The 25995-nt window shown below is 40.2% G+C and overlaps 1 protein-coding gene across 4 annotated transcripts in view; it reads left to right on the forward strand.

The window, feature by feature from the left end:
* The window catches only part of SPIRE1 (spire type actin nucleation factor 1), a 129585-nt gene that overhangs the window by 88230 nt on the left and 15360 nt on the right, over window positions 1-25995 (forward strand). For 2 of the 4 annotated variants that reach the window (XM_042779108.1, XM_042779107.1), the window contains exons 5-10: window positions 3165-3248; window positions 4745-4909; window positions 11355-11441; window positions 11815-11944; window positions 15326-15367; window positions 22334-22497. In XM_042779108.1, coding sequence (XP_042635042.1) covers window positions 3165-3248; window positions 4745-4909; window positions 11355-11441; window positions 11815-11944; window positions 15326-15367; window positions 22334-22497 — 672 coding nt within the window. The remainder of the gene's footprint in view (window positions 1-3164; window positions 3249-4744; window positions 4910-11354; window positions 11442-11814; window positions 11945-15325; window positions 15368-22333; window positions 22498-25995) is intronic. The other 2 variants (XM_042779109.1, XM_033052138.2) reach the window with 1 other exon arrangement.

Genomic DNA, 25995 nt, shown 5'->3' on the forward strand with positions numbered 1-25995 from the left:
GCCTGTAAGTGTCAGACTGGCTGCAGTGCCAGGACCAACAGAAGTTTCCATAAAGACATTCTTTCCCAGCTGGGTATCCTGTTGGGATGCTGCTGCAAGTTATGCCAAAACGTTCCCACATTGTCCCATGATGTATCTGCTTTTGTTAGTGGGTGATTGATGCTTTTTTGGAGCCTTCTTGTAAATTATGTATTTTATTTTGATAGGCCAATGGTAGTATTTCTTCTTTTATACTAAAGCAATTGTGTTACATAAATAAGACAATAAAGGACCCATCTGGTCTCTTTCCAAAACCTCAGTGGTAGCTGACTCACATGTCCTATCTCTGCAGCCAGGTTTGGTAGATGCTAGCACTTTTGAATGTGCAAATTAAGCATTCTTCCAGTGCTTCCATTTCTTACACTGAAAGGTTGGCAGTTTAGGAACGACTTCAAGGGAAAAAAAGTTTTAAAAAGTATACTTATTTTTGTTTTTTCTGGAAAGCTCAGAAGCTGAATTGAGACTAATTGCTCAGTTCTATTAAAGGAAGAGCTTAAGTGCTTAAAAGATAGAAATACTTTTGGTAGATATGTCTGTCAGATCTCTGACCTGTTGCTTTAGTCTCATAAAATTAAAAAAAAAAGTAGTTAGAAGAGGATCTAAATGTCCATTTCAAATATATTAGCGAGTACTTAGAAAATAGATCAAATTAAACATTGTTAAACATTTCCTGGAAAACTCTCCGTGAAAGTGAAGTAGATTACTGAGAAATTGCTTGTACATCTGGTTCCAAAACATTGCATTACAGAAATAAACCAAAATTTTAAAAAAAGCCTTTTGAATATACTGGTGTTGATGTGTATAAGAAAATTTGTGTAAAGCCACAGCCTCCTGTGTTCAAGCTTGCCTGTTCTTTGGTCTGCTGTAACTTTTAATTGTTTTTCATGTTCTTGTTGGTATGAAAGCTTTTTGGTTTTGCCCCTTTGCACACCATCTTTTCTGTATTTGCATGATCTGATCGTGTTCATAAGTAGCAGTTTTCATCTTTGAAAGATCTGTTTCTCTTCCTCCCGTGATTTTATTATGGATATTTAAGAATCTATACCCATGTTATACAGACTAATTAATTGCAATATGTATATATATGCAATTCTGTCGCTATTCAATGTTTATTACAGTTTATTTCTCCTTGTACAAAAATGAGCTGCCTTGAATTCAACAAACATTACAGTAATTTCACGACTATAAGGCACACCCTTTTGACTAAAATTTTCCCCCGAACCTGGAAGTGCGCCTTATAGTCTGGTGCGCCTTGTATAATGGACAAAGTTCGGAAATTTGCAGACCCGGAAGTGAGAGCTGCAAGCCGCGGGGCGAGCCGGCAGGGCCGTGGCTGCTGGGTGGAGGCGGGGCCACGGGGCTGCAGCTGCCGGGTGGAGGCGGGGCCGAAGGGCCGGGACTGCCAGGTGCCCATGGGGCCGGGACTGCCGGCTGCCTGCGGGGCCGGGGCTGTGGACTGGAGGCAGGGCCGCGGGACCGGGGCCACTGGGTGGAGGCGAGGCTGGGGCTGCTGGGTGCCTTTGGGACCGGGGCTTCCGGGTGCCTGCAGGGCTGCGGGACCGGGGCGGCTGGGTGCCTGCCCGACCGGGGCTGCTGGGTGCCTGCGGGGCCGCGGCTTTCAGGTGCCAGCGGCACCGGGGCTGCTGGGTGCCCGCGGGACGGGGGCTTCCAGGTGCCTGCGGGGCCGGGGCTTCCAGGTGCCCGCAGGGCCATGGGACCGGGACTGTGGGGGCCTGCAGGACTGGGGCTGCTGGGTGCCTGGGGGACCGGGGCTGCTGGGTTCCCATGGGGCCGCACACCGGGGCTTCCGGGTGCCTGCAGGGCCACGGGACCGAGGCTGCTGGGTGCCCGTGGGGCCGCGGGACTGGGGCTCCTGGGTACCTGCCTGACCGGGGCTGCTGGGTGCCCGCAGGGCCACGGGACAGGGGCTGCTGGGTGCCTGGAGGACCGGGGCTGCTGGGTGCCCACGGGGCCGCGGGACCGGGGCTTCCAGGTACCTGGAGGACCGGGGCTGCTGGGTGCCCGTGGGACCGGGGCTTCCAGATGCCTGCGGGGCCACGGGACTGAGGCTGCTGGGTGCCTGCCCGACCGGGGCTGCTGGGTGCCCGCGGGGCTGTGGGACTGGGGCTTCCAGGTGCCTGCGGGACCGGGGCTTCCGGGTGCCTGGAGGACCGGGGCTTGCAGATGCCTGCGGGGCCATGGGACCGAGGCTGCTGGGTGCCCGCGGGGCCGCAGGACTGGGGCTTCCAGGTGCCCACGGGGCCAGGGGACTGGGGCTGCTGGGTGGAGGCAAGGCCGGGGCTTCCTGGTGCCTGCGGTGCTGGGGCCACTGGTTGTTCGCGGGACTGGGGCTGCTGGCTGGAGGCGGGGCTGAGCCTTCCGGGTGCCCGCAGGAATGGGGCTGCTGGGTGCCCGCGGGGCTGCGGCCGCTGGGTGCCTGCAGGACCCGGGCTGCTGGGTGCCTGCGGGGCTGCGAGGCCGGGGCTCCTGGCTGGAGGCGGGGTCGGGGCTGCCGGGTGGAGGCGGGGCCACAGTGCCACGGCAGCCGGATGGAGGCAGGGCCTCGGCCAGCAAACACGCGGGGGAGCTGGGGGCGGAGCCTCGTTGCAAAAAAAAAAGTGTGCCCTATAGTCCAGTGCGCCTTATCTGATCTACAAAGTTGCGAATTTTGCCGACTCCTGGGGGTGCGCCTTATAGTCCGGTGCGCCTTATGGTCGTGAAATTACTGTACTTTTGGTATGAATGGATCCTTATCAAGCTCATAATATTTCTGCGTTGTAGTTTAACAGACCTGATAGGTGGTTAAGGTTTTTTTTCTGTGCATATAAAAATTTACAGATATAAACATTTTAATGTGTAGTTTTTCCTCCAGCTTGTTATTATCTGAAGTACTTTCATACTCAAAACTTTACATTTGTTCCCAGCATTTAAGGTTAACTTCCAAGGAAGAGAAATATATTCAAATAGTGTTTCAAGTTACCTTTACAGTACTACTATTCAAGTCATAAAACATTCAATAGAATACCCAAACAACATGATAAAAACTGATTAAAAATTAAGCTTCAGTTTTACTTGAGAGTTAATGCAACTGTTCATTTATTGACTCATTTCCTTTTCATTGGCAGAACCTAAAGAAGATTCAGGAAATGGACAAAGAGGCAAGTGATGAATCCAGCACGGATCTTGATGAACTGAAAAATGCTGACTGGGTAAGACAACAGTGGAATAGTGATTCAACATCACTACTAGTAATTTATTTTTCTTTATGAAGCTTAACTGAGGCATTATTACCTCTGCCCTCATGAGACTCCACCTGAAACAGCGTCCACCTGTGTAGCTCCCAACATAAGAAGGACGTGGACCCATTGGATTGAGTCCAGAGGAGGCCAAAAAGATGGTTAGAGGGCTGAAGCACCTCTCCTATGGAAACAGGCTGATGGAGCTGGGGTTGTTCAGACCAGAGAAGAGAAGGCTCTGGGGGAACCTTGGAGCAGCCTTCCAGTACCTGAAGGAAGCCTCTGAGAGAGCTGGAGAGGGACTTCTTATAAGGACATTTAGTGACAGGACAAAATAGAATGGCTTTAAACTGAGATTTAGATTGGATATTAGGAAAAATTCTTTACAATGAGAGTGGTGAGGCACCAGAACAGGTTTCAGCAACCTAGTCTAGTGAAAGCTGTCCCTGCCCAGTGCAGGGAGCTTGGAACTAGATGAGTTTTAAGGTGTTTTCTACCCAAACCATTCTGTGATACTGTGTTCAAATCAGTCTCTGGTTTTTTTTACTATGTGAATTAGTAGTAACCAACTGCAAGTTAGAACTAAATGAAGTCTCAACTTTGCTTTGCAGACAGATGAAAGAAAGCAAGTATCCAAGCCATATATTTTTCCTCTTGCAGTTTTTGCAGCTTTTGTAGTTTAAAGACTGAGCATTTGGACAGGTACCATGCTGACTGCCCTTCAGAGGGGCAGTCAGGCAGTAAACAGAGCCACCAGCTGAATTTTTCCAGTGATGAAAGAAAAAGGCTGCAGGGAAACTCTTAAGCAGGAAGTAACTTAATTTCTTTTCTAGGTACTGTTCTTGCCAGTTAATAGAGAAATATTACTAGGTTCTTTAAAAATACTTTAATTTCCTGATCTTCTCTCCACCACCTGTTCTTTCTTCTCTCCAGCCATGCTGCTTCACAGAAAATGAGAGGGAGGTGTAAGTGTGTGATGCTCTTACAGACAGAGCAAAAGAAATTGAGTGTTTCTATTGCAAGACCTTAGGACTTGGAGTCCATTCAAAGATTTCTATTTGAGGAACAACTTTTGGAGAAATTTTACAGGAGAGTCCTGGGTAGCAAAGTTTCAGATTCAAACACTGTTTTAATTCACATAGTATTAGCTATAAGTCTAAACATTTTGATTATGTGCTTGCAGTATACTTGAAATGGGAATTTAGATGTAAGATATGAGAATTTCAGATCCTCTTTCCATACTGGAGATGAGACCCAACAGTCCTGCTGAGTTGCAACAAAGTTTTGTTATGTTCGTGGGTGTTATGAATAAGCTTATATAAAATAAAATGGGATTTGGTTGGTGTGCTAAAAATAAAATAGTACAGCTGTAAAAATTTGGTGATGTCCTGGAAGAAAACTTTGGTTTACTGTGAGGTGGCATTCAAGGGTAAGGGGTGAAATAAAATTTCTGTCTCTTATGTCCTCAGGCCCGTTTCTGGGTGCAGGTGATGAGAGATTTACGGAATGGTGTTAAACTTAAGAAAGTTCAAGAGCGTCAGTACAACCCACTCCCCATAGAATATCAGCTCACACCCTATGAGATGCTGATGGATGATATTAGATCCAAACGCTATACCTTAAGGAAGGTCATGGTAAGTCAAGAGGATTACTGGAGTTTGTCAAATCTGAAATGTTATTTTCTTTCTTTTATCTTCTTTTTGTCTTTTTTTTTTCTTCTGAGAATCTTGAAATTATTATTTCATATAGATACTAATGTTCATGGGGTTTATATGGCATCATAAATTTGTGCAGTGCATTAAGGGAGAGAACATGAAACCAACACACCTAGTATACTTTGTTTTCCATGTTGCAAGTATTTAAAATTCTGAAAGGCATACCTACCTATCATAAGCTTGTACAAATCACTTGTGTTGAGTTTGTGATAACTTTAAGAGTCATCTCAAAAGTCCTGTCATGCTTTCCACTGAGAGATTCAGACTTTTCTTATTGGAGAGTACATGTATCTTGAGCTGCAGCATAGTTTTTGGAGTTCCAGAATGTAAAGTGCTATCATGAATGATACTGTGATGGGAGAGGAAAACCTAAGTGGTTGAAATCTGCCTGTATCACAGTGTTTGAAAACTTACATTACCATGATCTGATATGAATTTTCAAGGAACAATCTATGTAAAAAAAAATTAAATTCCATTTGTAGAAGTTGAGCTCAGATATTTTCAGCATATTCTCTTGTTGCTTTCAAGTCAAGACAATATGCCACAGCAAGCTGAAGAATGTTCATGGGTCTCCTCCCCCTAGATCCTCATAAAGGTGCTTGTAAAATTAACTTGAAGCACTCTTTTTATCAAAACCCACTTGATATTTACTGGTGTCTCCCTGTTCTTTCTATCCTTTTGGATTGTATTTTTTCCAACAGTAAGATATTCTTCCTGATCATCTAGCAACTGATCTAAAGGGTGTCTTATCCCTAGTAGGACATTGTAAATGCCTTTGTCAGAGGCACGTATTTGGTCAATATCAATATTTATACCTTACACTTGCTTATCTTCACCTTGGTCATTAGTTACAATGGAAGCATTGTCTTAGAATATTCAGTATTCAGATGTATTTACTTTCCTAACAAATTTTCATATAGTGAAAGAGCTGTGATTCCACCAAAAAAAAATTCACATGAGAGGATGGGGAGTGAGGGAGACAGATGAGAGAGGCAGAAGGAGTGTAGTATAAATGCTTTTTATGTTTGAGCTGAAAATACTTTCCTAATCAAGATCTGGATTTTGATTATCTGATTGTATTTATTTTCTACTGCAGATGTTGCTTAAATATTAAAACAATAGAGTAAAATACATACTCGAGTAATGATGTTATCTCTCTTTTCCCTAACAATTCAGAGAACTGTGCTAAGTGTTCCTTGTACCCTCTGCAAAAGCGGACCAGTCCCCTCAGGACCTCAATTACTGTAGGCAATCAGAATGGGAATTGTTTGAATGGGAACCCCTGGCTCATCTAATTTTGCTTTTGTCAGACTAGCTTCTATTTCATCTGCTGCTAAGCAAGCTCCTGCCTCTTCAGAAGAGATTTCCTTCATTATGTGGTACGTCTTGGGGCACAGCTGCTGCTCTGCTTATCGAGACTCTGGCTCTGTACAAAATCCCTGGAAGCATCTATTTTTGGCCTGCTATCTTGTCTTCTAGATAGGTTGTCCAAAGTGAACTCTGGGAGTAAATATGATTGCAATCAGCTGCAGGTACAGTACCTGTAGGGCTGTCTGTGATGCAATTGCTGGCTTAATCTGACATCTGCTAATGACACTGTGTTAGAAAAATCACTTCTTTCTTACCTTAAACTGAGTAACTTAGATTCTGCTGCAGGGTCTGCTTGAAGATTGTGCAAAGCATGTTCTACAATAAGAGTGCAGCTTGATATGGAACCTGTGGAACCTGAAGAATTTACACAGAAGTTTAGTTAGATTGCATAGATATAGCATCGATATAGCATCTTCTAACTGGCTGTCACAGGCTGAAGCTGATTGTATGGATTCCCATTAGTGGAAACCCTTGTGGTTCTTGAGAAGAGGAAAAATGAACAAGGATCCCAGATCTGAATTTTATGGCAGTCTAGGAAAACTGGATTATGTTTTTCTATCATTCAAAATGTATGTTTAGCAAAATTTGTATTAGAAGGAATTTTTGCTTTAAATTTATGGGTAGTAATTTTAGGCTAGGTGGCTTGTGAGGACACATATCCTACTAATGATACCAAGAGGCTAAGTAAATTTTCAAAGTGATAAGTCATTTTTGTAAGTAAATGAAATGCAACATGAAATCTTTACTGTTCTTTTTATTAATGTGGTGCTGTGTTTAAAAAAGTAGCTTGGTCTGTTGCAGACTACTCACTGTTCAGAGTAGAAGTTAAGGAAGGAACAGATGTTCCTGTTAGGCCATATTTTAGTGTTTCAGACTGTTGTGCTAACAGACAGCAGTAACTGGAGCATCCTGTTCTCACCCATTGTTATAGGGCAAATATTCAAAATGTTTTGAATATGTAAAATGTCAGATTCTGGGCTTTTGGTAAATAACTGGTTTCCTTCATTTCAGTGACGTTGGCATTTCTATTTCAGTACATCTGAAAATAATTTCTGATCTGTCATCTTTCTATCCTGAGGCAAGAATCCTCATTGTTGCAGTTGTTGTGGGAGCAAGATAGCTTTCATTCTGGAATTTTATAAACTTTAAGTATCTGCCTTAGAGAGATTTAATAGCTTTCCTCACCTATGGAGCACCCACTCCCATAAAAGCTAAAAGCTGTGGTTGTTGGTAGAGTCAACACCTGGAAATGGAGAAATTTAAGAATTAAATTACTCTTGCAGACTTAATTTTTCTTTATTATTTGTATGTGTTGAGCTGCAGTTTTTAGTTTCAGAGTGCTTCACAATTAGCTCTGCTTTCTGCCCATCTCCATTCACTGTATTTCTTGAGCAGTGCTTATTGAATAGTAATTGATATCTCTTGTGTTACCTACTCAATACCTGCCTGTCAGGTACTTTTATGCCCTATCCAAACTCAGCACTATGTTAAAAAACAGTTACACTCTTTGTTGGTAAAAGCACTCTTGTTGTCATATTTGAGCTCTTCACAAGTACCTGTCATGCACTGGTGTTGGCTTGGCCATGGTGCAGAAGGGGAATTTAAACAGGTTGAAGCCATTATTATAAAATATATCCATTAATTTCAATGTCTAAACTGACAATCCTGTGGAATGATTTTTTTTGGTTTTGGGATTGGCTTTTTAAAATTTACTTCTTTGCAGTATTTAGCGTCTTATTAATTGCAGTAACAGCTGTGCACAGACAATATTTTCATAAGCATGATTTCATATGCTTCAATCAAGACATAGAGAATGTGAGTTTTGCTGTGCAAAGGACTTTGACCACTTTATCTAGCTGAACATTGTAGAGTCCCTTACACACAATTCTGACTTGATTGTGGTGAGTTGCTTTCAGCAGGGGAACTGTGCTTTTAAATTTACCTTCATCACGTGTTTCTACAGAAGTGTAGGAGTCATCCTAGGTAGAGCAGGGAGCTTTACAGTTCCTAATCATGCTTTAGGGGTATTCAGAGGAGGGACTGTGTGTGAGTACTGTGGTTACCATGTGCTATCACAAACTTGTTTCTGCAATAGCTGTACAGGAACAACAGTGTGAGTACAGTGCCCCATGATGGGGAATACCAGAGCACTTCATTCTTGGACTTTGCTGCTGCAGCTTGCTGTGGGGTCTCAAACTACTGAGTAACAACTGTGTTAACTAAAACGCTTTACTACTGTCTGCATAATGTGAGATGGTAAATAGATATGTACTTAATTTAATTCACCACTGAACTTTATAATGAACTGTTCTGGAAATGATGTAGTGTGTCTCCTCTGTCTGTTTCAGTGTCTATGCCCAGGGTCTTTTAAATGAAGATTTCTAGATAGTACAAAACAATAGTTTCCTGTTGACTATTATTTAAAGATAGCACTCTCCTACTTACTGCTGACAGCTTTTATAGAGGGACAAATAAATGGCTAAGATAATTGAGTGTCAATGATAGATGGTGTTATTTTTTGTGAAAGTTATCAGCAACGTACCTCTTGTTTGGGATCACCATTTTTAAGCTTTGGGCTTCAGCCAAAGGTAACTAAGTACTATTTGCCATTATTTTTTTAATTGCAAATCCATATTTATATATTAAAATGTGATTGTAGCAGGTTGTTGGTAGATGATGACATATTATTTTTTCTGTGCATCAGATGTTTAGATCTGTACATTTATGTTTGATTTTTATAATATTAGGAGGCAATTATTTTTATAATAATTTGTTAAGCTTTCTTCACACAGCCAGTTTTAATGCATATTACTGTACAAAAGCTGTTTTACACACACGAGGACTTAGGGTAGTTTTACAGTGTTTTGAGGCATTTATTCAAGTACTGGTTTGTAGTTGGGGCCAGTCTGCTATGCGGAGAGAAAAAGAAAAAAGTTAAACTTGTTCCTTGGTGGTTTTTTCCCCTGCAGTCTGTGTATCATGGCTACTACATCTGTGCAATGTCTCTGATTGAGACTTTAATCAGGAGCCATGAATTTTAATTAATAAAAAGCAAAAGGTGCATTTGAAGTTGCTCACTACAGAGAGAGTTTGAGTAAATAAATAAATCTAGTCTAAACAGAGAGGATAAGAGTTTCCCTTCAGTATCTTTCATGTCAGTATCTTGTTTGGGCACCAAGTAGGAGAAGGTTGGTTCTGCCCCTGATGCTCCTGCTCTTGGCTTGTTGGCTGCAAAACATCCACTTGCCTTGCCACCAGCTTCCATGCATCCTGTGGAAAATCACTTAAGCAAATCCTACATTTCTCTTTTACCAATCAGATGGTAATACTGATACTAATTATACTCTGGTGGCATTAAGTCAGGGCCCAGAGTGCCCTGAGGTGAAAAGCTCAGAGCCATGTATTATTTATTGACTATTGTCATGCAGAGGGTAGTTCCCCAAGGCTCAAGCAGAGATTATCAGTTTACAAAACGGCAGTTCTGATGGTAATAATTCTCAGCTTCAGCTATCAACTTTGACATCTGATGAACAGTAGCTCAGGGAAGAGAGACTTCTTATTTCATTAACAATCTTCCAGGGTGTGCTGGCCTCAAAAAACTTCTCCGTCTTTGAACAGAAGAAATCAATCACACCCCTTAAAATAGTATTCTCCTCATCAGGAAATGTCAAATCATGGTTTAGTATAAACCTTTTCCATTTTAATTTTTCTGCACTATTTTTAAGAAGATGATGCATGTTGCAGAGTTTAGCAGCTTGGTATTCTTTGCCAGGCAACATGAAATTCAATCTTAGGAAACCAAGGAGGGTGGAACAAATAGAGTTTGAACCATGTCTGGGGTAGGATATCTCCAGAAAGAGTCCTCGGAAAAGCAGTTACATGCTCCCCAGGAGAGACTCTGCATCTAATTTCTTAGAGGGAAAGGGATGAATCTTCTCCAGGAGGCTGCACTTAGCCTCAGCCTGGACGGAGGGCATGCCTAAGGTGAGCAGAGCTTGTATGGAAGCTGCATGGCATTGGCGAAGTCCAGTTAAGGGTCATATTCAGGTGACCTTATGGGCATTTGAACCCCTTTTTGTGATGGCAGCAGTTCTTCTGGTTAGCAAAAGGGCATGTTATATGGCAAACCAGACGTGTCTTTACATAGGTTTTCTGGTTATAGAGTTTGTATTAATAGCATCCAAAAAAAATTTTAAAAAATGAGGCAACTGACCCTTACAAAAGAAAAATGAAGTCTGAAATATGGAATCCTTGGTCTAAGCAATACAGTGTCATGGAAATTTCTGTCAAATGGGCGCGCTGGGCTGATAGCCAGCTACTATGAATAAGAGGAGGTAGCAGAAGGGTATATATGACATAGGATGATCTCTTATCCCTGACAGCATACTTGGGCACTGTGCTCTGTGAAGACTGAACCTGACAAGTGGGTGTTTTTTAAGCAAATCCATACACTTATTCCCAGCTTGCAATTTATACATTCTTCATATGATATGAAAACTTCCAGAGCCTTCTTTAAATCCTGTGCGTATAGTGAATTGATGACTCTTCCTTGTGATGTCTTGTATATGGTCTTACATCTAAAAGTCTGTGTCTTCAGAGAAAACCAAACAAAAAAAGCAAACAACTGTCACCCAACCCCTCTTTTACAGAAATATGTGATTTACAACGAGGAGATATACTTCTCCCATAGACACAATTGCAGCCTTGGCGTTTGATTTCATTACTTCAAAATCCTAAATATTACTGCTTAAAGCTGCTGCAGTTGGAGTTATTTTGCAACCTTCAGCAAAGCTGAAAAGCTGCTAAGTACCTTTTTTGCTTGCCTGTGCTCTGCATATGGATTGCTGCTCCACTCAGGATTGGTGGGGCTTAATGTCTGGTGCAGGTGTCAGAACACTGCAGCTCTGCCAGGGTTGTGAGTTTTCAGTTGATCTCATCTGCATGAATACAAATGTGAAACACAGCAATACATATTTCACTTTCTCCTTTCCAGGTCAACGGTGACATCCCTCCTCGATTAAAAAAGAGTGCCCATGAAATAATCCTGGATTTCATCCGATCACGACCTCCATTAAATCCTGTATGTAATCCAGTGGGCTTCATTCCTAACAAAATAGTGGCTTTTAAAAGCATGTTTGGTTCCAGCAAATATGTGGACATAATATTTTCTGCCAGGGCTTTCAAAAATATTCTCTTCTATACATAGAACAGGATCCCTTAAAAGAACAGCATGTAATATGATGCACATACCAATTAACAGCTGTTATTGCCGGCATCCCTTTATCTCTAGGAAACCATGCTGCATAAAACCCTCTTTCAATTTATGTTGAGGTTTGAAATTGAGTGTATGTAAAATCATATCACAGCATTACACATTTTTCTCGAAAAATGTGTGAAATCCACTTTCAAGGACACACTTTTTAATGTAGATATGATTGTCTCTGTATCCCAAGGCCTCTGCAAGGAAATTGAAACCAACCCCACCACGGCCCCGCAGCCTCCATGAAAGGATCCTGGAGGAGATCAAGGCAGAGAGGAAGTTACGTCCAGTCTCCCCTGATGAGATAAGGCGCAGCAGGCTGGGTAAGCATGTGGCCAGTTTTTACCTGCAGTAACTTCCCACATAAGAAGCAGCAATTTTAGCTACATCTGTGCAGATGTCACCGAAGATAAAATTGCTCCTTCAGAAAAAGAAATAACCTACAGGCTTTTCTAGGGCTGTGCAATCTTTATGTTTAATTATATTTTAAAATACGGAATTGTTCATTTTGATTCCATTCAAGTTTTTAGTGCATTAGATAAATGAAATGGTATTTTATTGCTTGTTGCACATGACAATTTTTGTTAGGTTTGCTAAGAGCGGAACAGGTATTACTTGTCTCTAATGCAGTATACCTTGACTATCTGCAAGTATTCTTTACATGTTGATTTTTGATTAATTTATTCTCTTTGTTTCCTGTTATTAGCATCATCAACTTCTTTATTTTAATTGAAAATTGGCTTTTATTTTGTTTACTAATCTGTTGCATTTATTTTGAATCCAAATCCTTGCTTCCTTTTCTGAATTATGGAAAATGTATTTGTAGGTCTTTTTATGGGAAAATAATCCAGGCTCACACTGCAAAGCATTTCATTTCTGCAGTGTATTTTCAGCAAATCACTATGAAATGATGCAAATACTATGCAATGCAGCAGTCACTAATTTGCATTAGTTCAGTGGTTCTAATGGCAAAAGCATGACAAATACAGTCCTACATAGAGACCTAGATTGCTTTAAGAGTAGTGTATTTATCTGTATCAGAAAAATTTAAGTAGCTGAATTTTTAAAGAGCAAATATAGAATCCTATGGCTGAAAACTGTCAAAAATCCACATATGTACTCTCTGTCACTGCTTCTTGAAAGATATTTGTACTTGCACATGTGCCCAAAGGCATTGTTCCAGATTCAAGTGGATTGTGACAACCCATTGTCTCTGGAGAAAAACAATTTCATCAGTCTTGCTTTGTTGCATTGTTTTGAAGTGCTTGATGGAGTTTGGGGAATGCTTGGGTGCAATTGTAAAAGATCGACGCTTCAGATACTGTTTTTTTGGACCTTCCAGTTTCTGGTTTGGATTCTGTTTGTGTTTGCTGTATCAATTAACATTTCTCACAGGCCTAGACTTTTTTCCAAATGTAGGAAGCTTGTAGAAATATGGAATGACTCCTTACTTTTCTTTCAAACATTCAGTTTCAGTGTTTTAAATGTTCCCTGTCTGGGAACTACCATGTTGTCTCAGAAGCAGCAAACCTGATTAATAAATCTTTACAGTTTCCAACTGATATAAATGGCACTAAACCCAGTTAGTAAACACTTTCTAGAACTGATGTTAAATTTTGAACCACTATTATTCAGGACTTCTTGACTGATTTCGAGGCATTGCCTCCAATGAGAGATACCTGCCTTTCACTAATTCTTCCCTTTTTGTTAAAGCATTAAATTTTTGTGTTTTAGAACTGGGGTAATTCCTTTTAAGTCCAGTGAATTGACTGGATTAAGTGTCACTTTAATGGAAGTGTAAAAGTGGATACATGCAAGCTTTTTTCCAAGTATATATGAGCTGCTGGCATGAAGAACTAAAAAGACCAAAGGCCTTTAAGATCATTTTCCTTATGGTGATGTATGAGGTTTCATTCTTTCTCACAGTTAGAATGATTGTTACACCTAAAGTTCCTTTTAAAAATGAATGTCCTTGTGCAGTTTGGGAACAGAGTAATGTTAGTGGCATTCAGTATGGCGCACATAGATCTGCCATACAGTTTAAATGACCACGGAACGTAATTTAGTGTAAGGTAATGAGGTTTAAGGATTACAAATCTAAGTAGAAACACCATGTGGGACACTTGCACCATCTGGACAGAACTATTTGTTGCTATTAAAAAGGAGAAAAAAACCCACCACATTACAGTATTCAGGAGCATGAGGTGTGTTTCACATGTCCCAGAGCTACTCCTTTTTGCTCAGTTTGTGCAGTCAAGAGCACAACTACACCTGGCTGTTGGGGTGAGGGGGGGCTGTACTCTTGTAGCTCCTCCTCTGTGATAAGACTGTACCTATGGCATGTGTTCCCAGCAGCCACAGGCTTTGTCTCTCTGTCTACACAACACAACAAAATCATCAGGTAAGCCATGGAGACAAATGCAGCCTTGAGGCACATGTCCTTTTAATTAAAAGCATGGATTTGTGACTCAAGCAAGTGGAGCTGATGGGACTTGGAGAAAACTTTGTTTCACATGCAGGTTTTATCAATGTCTCAGCATCAGGGTGATAAAAACCCTTTAACACTTTCTGCTTTAAGAATTATGTGCCTTTGTACTAAGTTTGGACAGAAATTTTGATACTGTTTCTGTAGCTATTATCTATGGATAATTTCTAGTTAATGAATACAGAAAAAATTCCCTGACTCCCAAATTTAGCTGTAAGTCAGCCACCTACTGCATGCACCACTTTAAATTATTCTCATGAGCAAAACTTGTCCCAGTACAACCTTTTTATAAACATCTTTTAGGGCAGTGGTATGTGTGTCTGACAGGCCCTTTCTACCAGCTTGCAGATTGATCACCTGTCAAGTAAGACACATAAGCTGATTTCAATTTTAATGCATTTTTGCGCATTCTTGTCACTGGGCTTGGCCTGCTTATCTGGATTAGTGCACTGAAATTTTCAGTTGAAGAATATTTTGAGAGTTTGCTCCCTGAATACATTGTTTACTTGGAAATATAGATAGGTCTTTCCAGACATGAAGAACATCTGGCCACTTTCTTATCTAACAATAAAATCATGAGAGGCCCAGGAAGAAGAGAATAATATTACAGATGCATTTTAAAGTCTAAGTGCACCTAAGGTTTTTAAAAAGACCAGGAATCAGTACAAATCAGATTTTGTTTGGCTTTTTTTTCCATCATCTTCAAGGAAACTACTTCTCAAGCTTAGCTTGGGTGTCTCTATTTATTAGTTTAATTATAATCATTGGAGATTATGCTTAAAAAATTAGAAATATCTTTATTTCAGGTCACTGAAGCTTGTGTGAAATGTGGCTTTGTGCTTTCAGTTTTTTTCCAGCTCTTTCTCTCTCTCTCTCTCTCTTTTTCCCTTTTTCCTGTTTCTCTTTCATGGTGCTTTTATTTTAAAATATTAAATTTTTTAGATATTTGTCTCTTGTTTTCATATTTGATTTATTGAATTCCAAAAATACTAATTTGCTAGTAATATAATTGCTCTGTTTGCAAGTCCTGTTAATGCTACTGTAGTTTTCAGACTTTGAGCTTTGCTACAGTAAAGCAGTAGTATGTCTGACACATTTTGGATTTAAGCAAGAGTCCAAAATGTCTCAAGTGGAATTAATTTTTTGTTTTCGTTATCTCTCTGCTTTTCTAAGAGCTGAATCTTTTTTTTTTCTGTTGTGTTTGTTTCTTTTTTTACAGCAATGCGGCCACTTAGCATGTCTTACAGTTTTGACTTGTCAGGTAAAATGTGCTGCACCACCTGACGTGGTTGTTGTGCTTATTGTGAAATTTGTTCCATCTGTTTGTTGAATTCCCATCTAAGAAAGAAACTTGAAGGGATTCTTCCAAGATATGGTCAGTGAAAAAAAAAATTAGATAAATTAGTTATTAATACTTACATTTCCCTTGCCATAAAAGGATGCCTAGGTACTGGAGACATCTGCATTTCACCTGAAATACAGAGTGCATTCACCAGAGTGCTGCAATTCTGCTTAAATAAATAAACAAAAGAAGGTGGTCCAGAGCTATTCTAGACTCTTAAAAGGATTGCAGAATGCAGCATCACCTTCAAGTCTGATTTATTTATTTATAAATCTGACTTCTGTGTCTTTGCACTCACTTTTTGACTAGGCCATCTTTCGCAGTACTTCATTTCTCACCAGGATCCTAAAACTAGCTTTGAACTCATCTACCTTTCTAGATTAAATGAAATATACCTATGTATATTGATCTAGAAAGAAACTGTCAGTTCTACAGTTGTCTTTACAGTGAAAGCTTTGTGAGCTATGAAATCAAAGACATTCACTAACAAAAAGGCTAAACCTTCCTTCTTCACTTGTTAGCAAAGTAAGATTTGCTGGTAATAGCTAGTACAGAGGATCCAAAATCATCATTCATCAATCATCAACTATCTAATATAAATTTTCAGGTTCCCTCTGGTGAGCCATACTCATGGGACATACTGCAACTGTACGAACCTGTTGCCCTTTGGATACAGTAATGTCAGCCTAGTAGCCAGAAAATAATTCATTCCTTCATTATAAACTAACTTTCCAGGATGATCAGGCCCAAAATTTCCATCACTGATGTTGGAAGTATTCAACATCAGCCTCAAAGGTTTGGTAGTGGAAGAGATGGCTAGCTCTTACCAAATTTCCCCTGGGTGACTTCCAAAAAAATCTCAAAATAAGCCATGCCCTTTTTACCACCTTCTCTCCTTCCTTTGAGTTACAAGAAACATCTCATCTAGGACTTTAGCAGAGTTCATATCCTCAGTTTTTCCATGCATCCTTTAGCCTCATCTGGTTATTTTCCCTGCGGAAAGGCATCATCTGACTGAAATGCTGGCATATAGTTAACTAGGAAGACTATATAGAAGTTTTTTGAGTACTATAACCTGAAAAATGCAGCATTTATGTCATATGGGAACACAGTTCACAAGTGACATATCTGTGAATGTGGCTCCCTGTTCTGACTGAGCCAAGCAAACAGCTTGCCACTGTTGAGAGGGGAGGAGGGACACCCTCTGCTCCCTCTTCTCACAAGGCCCCTTTCTAAGCATGTGATTCTTCCCCTTCTCTGTGTCAGTCCTGCTCATTTATTGACAAGAGGACCATGTTAGAGTCCTGTAACCCAACAACAAATACTTTTAATATATTTTTACTAGGTTGTTCTGCTCTTTTAGTGATTGAAACCTGCCTACTATCTGATCAGATGATCGGAGAGCTGGCTGAGGAGGGCAGCTGATGAGCACGGGTGGAAAGGAGGAAGGAACAGGCTCTGCTGTCAGAGGTGGTGACAAGCTGTTAATGCAGCTCAAGCCTTTTTGTGAAACTTTACACTCGTGGTGTATGGTGCAGCTACTACAGCTGTCTGCTGGGATTCAGATTACATATGTACAATGCATTATATTTTACTCCACTGAAAGCTGCAGGGTCCCCAGGGCCTCAGATAACAGCATAAACAGGCAAACTTAAGTTTTCAAAAAGTATTGCTATTTTCAGATGTGCCAAAAGTTCTAGTTTTAAGAAGACAAAACTGAATATGCCAGTGACCAGCTAAAGGGAAACGTTCAGATCTGTCTTTCTACATGTGTCTGTCTGCTTCTTCTTTTGCCTTTCATTTCTAAGAATTCTGAGACATCCACATTTGTTTAAATCCAAACTGTATTTTGTAATCCATTAATTCATAACCATAATATTTTTATTTTGAAGAAATGGCTTTAAAAATCTGTACTGTACTTGGATTTGCTGTTTTTGACTGACCACTGAAGAACTCTTCCTGATTTCTTTATGCATCTCCCAAATGTGATTGGTTTTGTTTTTTCAAGTCATGTGGTTCTTAGCAAGTAGCATCATATGGCGTGACTGAGTGATCTGATAAAGTGTCCTTGGAAGTAAATTTGGGATGATTAAAACATTCCAGTTAGGTAGATGTGAGACACCAGATGAGCAGTACAAATGAATTAGATGGGTTGGGATATTGATAGTAAGCAGATAAGCAGTAATTTTGGATGCTGTTGCTTTGCGTGCTTTTACTTTTTTCATTATTTTAGAGGCAGAGAGGCTGTACTGTGCTTTCATCACTGTTTGCCCACACTTGCTTTTTCACTGCTTTCATTGCGCTCTGCTTGATGGAATTGCTGTCACAGAAACCCCACAAACCAGCTGAAAAACAGGAGTGTTTCCTGCTGAGTGCTAAAGGATGGGTGCAGGTTTATATTATTCATGCTGCCTGTGATGGGGAGAATGCAGAATCCTGAGAAGACTTTCGCTGGCACCAAGCCAGTGTAGTTGGTGTGTCATAGTGCCCAGCTCCACGTATCTGCCTGCTGTTCTCCTGAAGAGGAAAGGAGGGGCTCCTGGGGTCTCCTTTTTCACTGCTTTTTCCTTCTGGTAGAATAGAAGGAGCAAGTGGTAGCCACCTGTGAGTTACCGGAGAGGTGCACAGATAACAACTGGGGACCAGGGCAGTCACTACCCACTTACTCTAATAGAAAAATAGCTGAAAAGCAGCTTCATTTCAATGCAGTGCTGAATGCAGCTCAAAAGATCAGTCATTCCCACTCTTAACACTCCAGTTCTTACCTCAAAGCTGTGTGCATTGCTGCTTTGAAGTTGTTGTTTCAAAAACAGTTTCTACATTTTGGGGGAGGGGGTGGAACTGGGAGGTGTGCAGGGAGAGAAAAGGAAACTGAAGCATTTAACAGTGAATTTTATGGGGATTATTATTTTTATATTATGTCTGTCCCAGACCAGTGGGAGGCAGGAACTCCACCAGGTCTTTTAAGCTCTTTAGTTTATGTAACACAGGATACATGAGATACAAACATAGCTGAAGACTGATTTATTAGTTCTCAGGTTTGAATTCAGTATCTGAAGTCCACTGAAAGAAGCACATCTCTGTTACTTTTATTCATTATGTAATATTTCCCAATATATTATCAACATAGTAGGCAGCAAAAAGCAAAAGGATAATAATTCTGCAAATCCATTTTAGCCTTCTTTTAAACTCAGTGTAAAAAATTATAATCCCAAGGAGTACATTTCCTGTATAAAAGAAAATTCAGGTTTCTGACATCACTGTTGGCTGAGGAGAACTGGTTAGGAAGCAGACAGCATATGGTTGGTTACATGACTGCTGAGGTTTGCATGTAATTTGTGGTCTGCTTAATTCCTTGTTTCACAAGAGACATAATCTCACATGTAAATAAAGGCACATTTCATATTATCCTACAATGGGGTTCTTTGTCTCCCCCTTCCTAAGGCTGGTCAGGGAAGCCCAACACAATGATCAAGTAATCAAATCAAGACCTTGCCTTCTTTCATTTGCCTGTTGTAATGACAGCTTAAAGAAAATCTCAAAAGAAACCAAACACATTCATCCAATTTTCAGGTACTGTTCACTGTACTTGCTACCTGAAAACACAGAGAAGTAACACTCCCCCAAAGTGTCTGACTCTAATAAATTCTTAACCTCAGAGTATTACTCACACAAGCCTTTTTTAATATCATTGGAACCATCTTCAAAACATTTAAGTGTTCTATGAACACTATAGATTGTAAACTATTATCAATTAAAAAAAAAAGAAATCTAGGGTTTGTTTCAAAGAATTGTCCATTGATTTCTTCCATCATGTTCATATTTATAAGATTTAATCTATTTGTTGCTTCTGACTTGTTTCTCCTAAATAATATTATCTTGTTTATGACAATGTATAATTATTTGTCACCTGCTGATGTTTCTGATGTCTGAATAGATCTCTAAAACAGCTTAAACAAATGAATCATTTTTTGGTCTATGTCTGCTAACAGATTCTGTTTTTAATTTTGGAACAAGGCTTTTTTTCTTGAAATGTTTGTTGAAACTCAAATGTCATAATCTTTTCCTTAAATTATGATAATCCATTTACTCACATGAGTCCAGTACTGTAAGTGCAAGAATGATAAATTGAACTTGATTGAACAAATGGATTTTATAGATGGTTTATATAGATGATTTTCTAAGTTTATTATTTTTTATTATTGTTATTCTTATTCTTCTTTAGTGCTTGCAAGTTGTAAAAACTCCTTATTTTTTTCCTCTAGAGAAAAGAATGGTGATAAATGACATTTCCTACTGAAGAAACATTGAAAACAATTACTATGTTGGATTGTCTTCTTGATTCACCTAAAATTTCTTTGGTATTTCAAGAAGACTTGAATCAACATCTGAGCAACTCAGCAACATATATGAACAACTCATATATGCCTGACTTTAAATAACAGCTGGTTTTGGCTTCGTAGATGGTGACTGGCTACATAAATTACTTTCAAAATGGACCAGAGATTTCCATTTCTGAGACCTAAAGAAATTTGTCCTAAATTCCTAGGGAAAAAAAAAAAAAGGCAATCAAGCAAACAAACAAAAACCACTGGAAAACAATTTTTGATCTGAAAACACATTCCATCACCTGCCATAGGGGATGTCTGGTGGAGTCCCCGCTTTTCCTTTCCCCAGGCCTATTGTTTGTGTTACTTTTTTGGCAGGAGAGCAGTGCTGTTTTTACATTTGCATTTACTCTCCCAGTGAGTCCAGCAGTGCTAACAGGCCATTCCTCACCCTCCCTACCATCAGGCAGGAGAGTCCCCACCCAGGAGGTTTATGGGAGAAGGGGAACCCCCTTGGCTGTTGTGTGGGTGGTGCTGGGATGGTCTTCCTTAGAAAGTCTGTTTAGGAACTGCCCTGTGCAGACAAATCAAAGGCTTTTCTTGATCATTTGGAAAACTCAGAACTTCTTCAATCAACTCCATGCCAGCTGGTTATAAGGTCTCAAGAAGTGTCATTGGCAGCAGGGAGGTGAGGCCGTTTGGGTTTGGTTTTGCTGCTGTCCCTTTCCGGAATTGCATTTAGCTGCTGTTAGAGCAGGAATGCATTTGATGTGAGGGACACTCATGCTGTACTGACAGAAATCTAGGAGGAAAAAAACCATGACCTATAAGCCATTGTGGTAGTCAAGACACCCATTAGCAAAACCTTTGAAGATAGGAACTAAGGGTTAGAGAGTCTTTGATTGCAGCTCTTTGTAGGAAGGACCTGAAGGCAGTAATAACACTGTAGTACACAGATTCATAGGCGTGGAATGTCACCATGACTTTAATAGCCCAAATAATTGCCTTTTCTTATACTCCCAGTTGAAGATATGATTTATAGAGCAACTATAATGAACCCCTTCTCATTTTTAGAGGGGGGTGCAGATGCTTTTTAGGTCATTTTCCAGCATTTAACAATAACCTGGATAATTCTTTAAAATATATTATACAATTACTGTTATATAATATATTATATAATATAACTTACTCCTATTCTTAGTTTATTTCAATAGGTGCTGTGGTGAGAATGTTGTTAAACAGACCTACTAGTGCAGCTGTGCTTTGTGTAGTCTCGCATTGATTTAGCTGGTGCAAGGCTGGCTTTATCCATGTAAATGGTGTTGTAGCAGGAGTGGCTGTGTCTGTTTATACCAGGGCAACTGTGTAAGTAACTCCAAATGTGTGAGTGCTTGCATTGTTGGCACTGTGAATATCTGGGTGATATAATTTCTCTGTCATGGTCCTCCCAGTAACCTAAGGTACAAGTCACTTGACCTTCTGTGACTCTTTTCACCATGTATAAAAATGGGAATAATTACTCATCATTATCCTAGCCTTATAATACCTAGAGGTACCTTGTTATTACAAGGCTGGAGAAGGAGTCCTATAATTACATGAGTAGAAAAACACATTTGTAGAAAGACCAGCTAGTTAGGCATACATGCAAATGGGAGATTAAAAGCTTCTCTTCCTTGTCCCGCCAACATAATTTTGTTCAGATTGGAATACTGTACTTTGTACTTTTACAGGGATAAAACTGATTTATCAGACCAAACTGTAAGCTCTCCTAAAATATCAAAGGCTAGGTCATTACCTTAATATCTAAACCTAAGATAGGCTAAGCACAGCAGATCCAAAGCTTACATTATCCAAGATGCTTCTTCATTGCACACTGGCAGAAATCCTGAGTAATTTACTCAGTGGTTACATCCTTGTAAAAGTCATGTAGATGAAAATAGAGCTGAAGCCTCATGTTTCTGCTGTTCCATGAAGGTCTGACCTCACAGACATGTTTTTAATACAAATGGCCATGCAAGCCTTAGAGTTGTGCATGTGTTTGATGAACACTCATTATTTACCTAATTTTCATTCCATCTCTGTATCCTGCAGAATAAAGTGCAATTCTGTCCTCACAGGAAAAACTGGGTTTACTCCATGCTAAACCTCCTAATTTCTATGTGGTGTTGTCTTCAGATTCACTGGAAACCCACTTGCCCAGATATGGTTGTGCATTCTTCTGGTCCTTGTTACATAGTTAATTATAGAGTATACGTTGAAGGAAGAATATTTTCGGGTTTAACACAGGCAATTTTTTTAAAGCTGATTGGTGTTGGTCTGAGGTTGGATTTTAGCATTATGCAATGCTGCTTTTTGCACTGCTTTCATTCTCTCATACTGCTTCTGTACTGCAAGCCATTGCCTATAATTGTCTGAGCAGTGAATCATTAAAATAATTGCACAGATATAACTATCACAATGATATTTTTCCTTTTGTGGGTATTGCCTTAACAGCAGGATTTGAGAAGGCAAAATACATTTCAGGTGCAAACACTAATTTTTCTTTTTCTTTTGGTAGATGTACCAACGCCAGAGGCTGGAAGAAAATTAGTGGATGCCTCTGTAGTGAACGGTGTCCCAGCAGCACAGGGAAAGCAGAACGGGGCCACACAAGTGACAGTGCAACGCAAGAGACTCCTTAAGGCTCCCACGTTGGCTGAACTTGACAGCTCAGATTCAGAGGTAAAAAATCAGGACACAACTTGCTTCTCAATTTGTCAGAACTGAGTCTTACTTCTTAGTTTGGTGAACTGATCAGATGAGAAGTGACTGTGCAAATTATAATCCGAACTTTCCATGGCTGCTTTGTCAGCCCACAGAACTTCAAAAACACTAGATCAGACCCCAAAAAGAAGAATACTCTTTTGAAAGATTAAATGGTAATTTTGGCCTTAAACCTGTATTTACTTACTTTCCTAAATGCCCAGTATCTGTCCACAGTGTGGTTGTAGCAATTATGCTTTTGGGAATTTAGGAAAATACATGGCACCCTTCTGGCACTCATGAAGTAGCTGTCACTAAAGGGCTCAGATGTGGGGCTAGCCTCACCATAACAGCTGTTAAATAAAGAGCAGCAGCTGTGCCAGAAGGATTGCAGTTTGGTGCAGATGTCAGTGCATTAGTTTGCTATGTAACATTGGGAATGAACACCCCAAAAATGTTTCACAGATAGGGACAAGCAAATACCAGTCAGATGGAGAAATAGTTTTGAATTCATCCACTCTAAATGAAGAGTTAAAGATTTTAAAAAGCATTAGAAGGAGAAAACCTTAAAAAGCTTTTTAGCTTCAAAGCTGCATTATATATGATCCTCAGGAAGTACCAAAATTACATCCTCAAGAATGAGCTTTGTCTTCTGGACCAGTAGTGTTATTAATTGAGTTTGGACCTTTCTGAAAGTTAAGCTGTCTGGAAAGCACATGCAGGCAGGCTTTATTCACAGAGGATAATTTTAGCCTGGGGAAAGCAGTCTTCCCTGACTCTTTTTCTTTCTTGTAAATGGGAAAGGAGGGGTTTGCTGACAGGGTGGTTACAAAGGCATCTATGCTGAAAGATAGGAGGCTGGGAAGAAATATATGTGGGGAGAAATTTATCTCTTTGCATACTTTGTGATCTGTGAAAGGTTGGCCCTCTTTGGGGTTATCCTGTGGGTGACTTGTGTGGGTGCATAATTTGATGCATCTGTTCTGAAAGCAGAAGAGATTTGCATTCTGAGATCACTCATCAGTCTTTAAAATTACAATAGAGGCTATATGTGGTTTGTTAATATGAATGAAGCTGGTCAGGATGCAGGAATATTAAGATCTGTCAGTGAGAGCTGGATCTTACAACCTTGTACCTCTGTGTATCCTGAAGCATCATGCTATTTCACACAGGAAAATGAGCAGAAGTTAATAAAAAAAAATTATGTAGAGAGAAATGTGAAATGATTCTTGTAGGGACAAGGAAAGGGAAAAATAAAATGTCCAAACGTGACTATTGACTAGAGAATACTGTGTAGGCAAGCAAAGTGGTATGGAACAAGCTCTGGAACATACAGCAAAAGATAAATTGAAAATAAATCAACCACATCGAGCTGCCACAGAGAACAGATGCTATACTAGTTTGAGTCAATAGAAATAGCTGGTGAAGCAACTGAGATGATAAAGATGCTCAGCAGAATACTGGTTGGGGCTCAGGAAGAGTCCTAAAGTAGTGAAAATAAACTGAAGGGAGTTGGGGTGAAGTTTTTCAAGGTGCTGAAGGACATAGAACATTTGAAGAGAGTGAAGATTGCTCTGTCCAAATGTTTTATTTCTTTCCTGACTTTTACTTTGTATGTAACACACAGAAGAGCGTGTGTGTTGTTCTGATTGCTTGTAAATGACTTGGCCACTTCTTTGTCTGCAGTTTGAACTGGGCTTAACCTATTTGGAGTTACTCACTGGGAATGAAATTATGACTATGTTGTGTCCTAAATTACAGGCTGGAAATACCTGCACTGCTGAGCTGTGGACCTCCAAATGAGCTGTGATGCAGATGCATTTTCTCTCCCATGTGTCCCCTTTGTTCTTTCATTGATGTTGCAATGCAGGCTATGTCCCAATACACAATGTAGCCAGGCAGAGGTGAAAGGCAAGGTCTGATACAGCCCTATGCCCATTATCCATCAAGGCTGAATAATGTACAAATTGTTCTTTCTTCCTGTCCTTGCTTTTTCTGCATCACCACTAAAATCACATATGACAAGGGGCGTGGAACAGGAACAAAGTCATTTTGCCTTGTGTGGCTAAGAGAAGTTGCAATCTAATAGCCACTTTTGACACAGATTAAAAAATTGTCTCTCCCTAATGAAGCTGCAGCTATCTGGCCAAAAATCATGTCTGTAATATATTCAGATAATTTGAGGTAAAGCCTTTAAAGTGCAGCTTTCTCAGTAACTAAATTTCTAATTGTTTGACACTCCAGAGAACTGCAGAGTCCTGGATGTTGGATTCATCCAATCTCAAACGTAAAATGTCAGATAGTTTACAATAATAGTCAACAGCTGCTGTATAGATATGGAGGAATTTATGCAGTGGTTCATTACGACTTCCTACACAAGATTTCATTCTCAAAAAAAAAAAAGCCTTCTGTGAGAAATTGTAGGACAGCAGTAGCATTGTCAGTGCACGTGGCTGTGCACAGAAGTAATTTGAAATTACAAACCCAGAGTACTTGATGTCTAGGATTTTATGTCCAATTTAACTTCTTCCTGGCTTCCATTTTCCCTGTGTTGGTTTATACTTACTATTTTTTATACTTAGCCACTGGCTCCAACAGTTCATACTTTAGAACAGCAGAAGAGGATCTTAGCTCAGTAGCTTCTCCAGCAATGGTAAACTCTATCTTCCACTCAGAACAATCTGACTCTACAAAGTAAAAAGTTGAACAGTTCCCATTGTACAGGGCTCTTCTTCTCAACATTTAAATGTTTTACTCTAGACTTGTGAAGACTTGCACACCTTGTAAAGAACAGTGCATCCAGTTGTCATGCAAGTTCTCCACTGGTCTTTTAAGGCACCCATGCAGCAATATGCAGAGCTGTCTGAGCCAGCTCTGTAGATGAACTGTACTGGTTTCTGCAAGTAAAACAGCTGATGCAGTTTGATGTGCTGCTCAAGCATCCTTACAAGCTTCCCATCCCAAGTGTTTTGTGGGGTGACAATTAAAATGCTAAAGTGAATAAATATACTGTTTTGGCATGTGAGCTGGTTTGCGACCCCTTGCAGAGTACTGTGCTGTGTGTCCTCACATACAACACCCACCCTTGGGCTAAGCCTAAGGGACAGATCACCTGATGGGAATTTGTAGAGGTCTGTGTCCTGTGATGTGTGGTGCTCAGTGAGGTGATCCTGCCAGCTTTTCTTTCCGACTTACTGTTACCAAAGAAGGCAATCTTTCAACCAGTGCAGATTTTCAGCTAAGGAAATCTGTGAGAGAGAAGCTCAGCCACTTGCTGGATTTTAGGGCAGGTCACTTGTTTGATCTGTAAATCTAGACAGCCTAAATGATGTTAATTCTTTTTGGTTGAAAGCATTCACATTAGAGGTAAAGAGCGTTCAAGCTCAGTCCTTCGGCACTCTTCATTTGGGAGGCTTCTGTGATGATTTGTTTCTTTGCTGGTATTGCATGGCTGAAGACAGGCTTTAGGTGACAGCA

This window comes from Catharus ustulatus, chromosome 1 (genome assembly GCF_009819885.2).
Source record: "Catharus ustulatus isolate bCatUst1 chromosome 1, bCatUst1.pri.v2, whole genome shotgun sequence".
Classification (NCBI taxonomy): domain Eukaryota; kingdom Metazoa; phylum Chordata; class Aves; order Passeriformes; family Turdidae; genus Catharus; species Catharus ustulatus.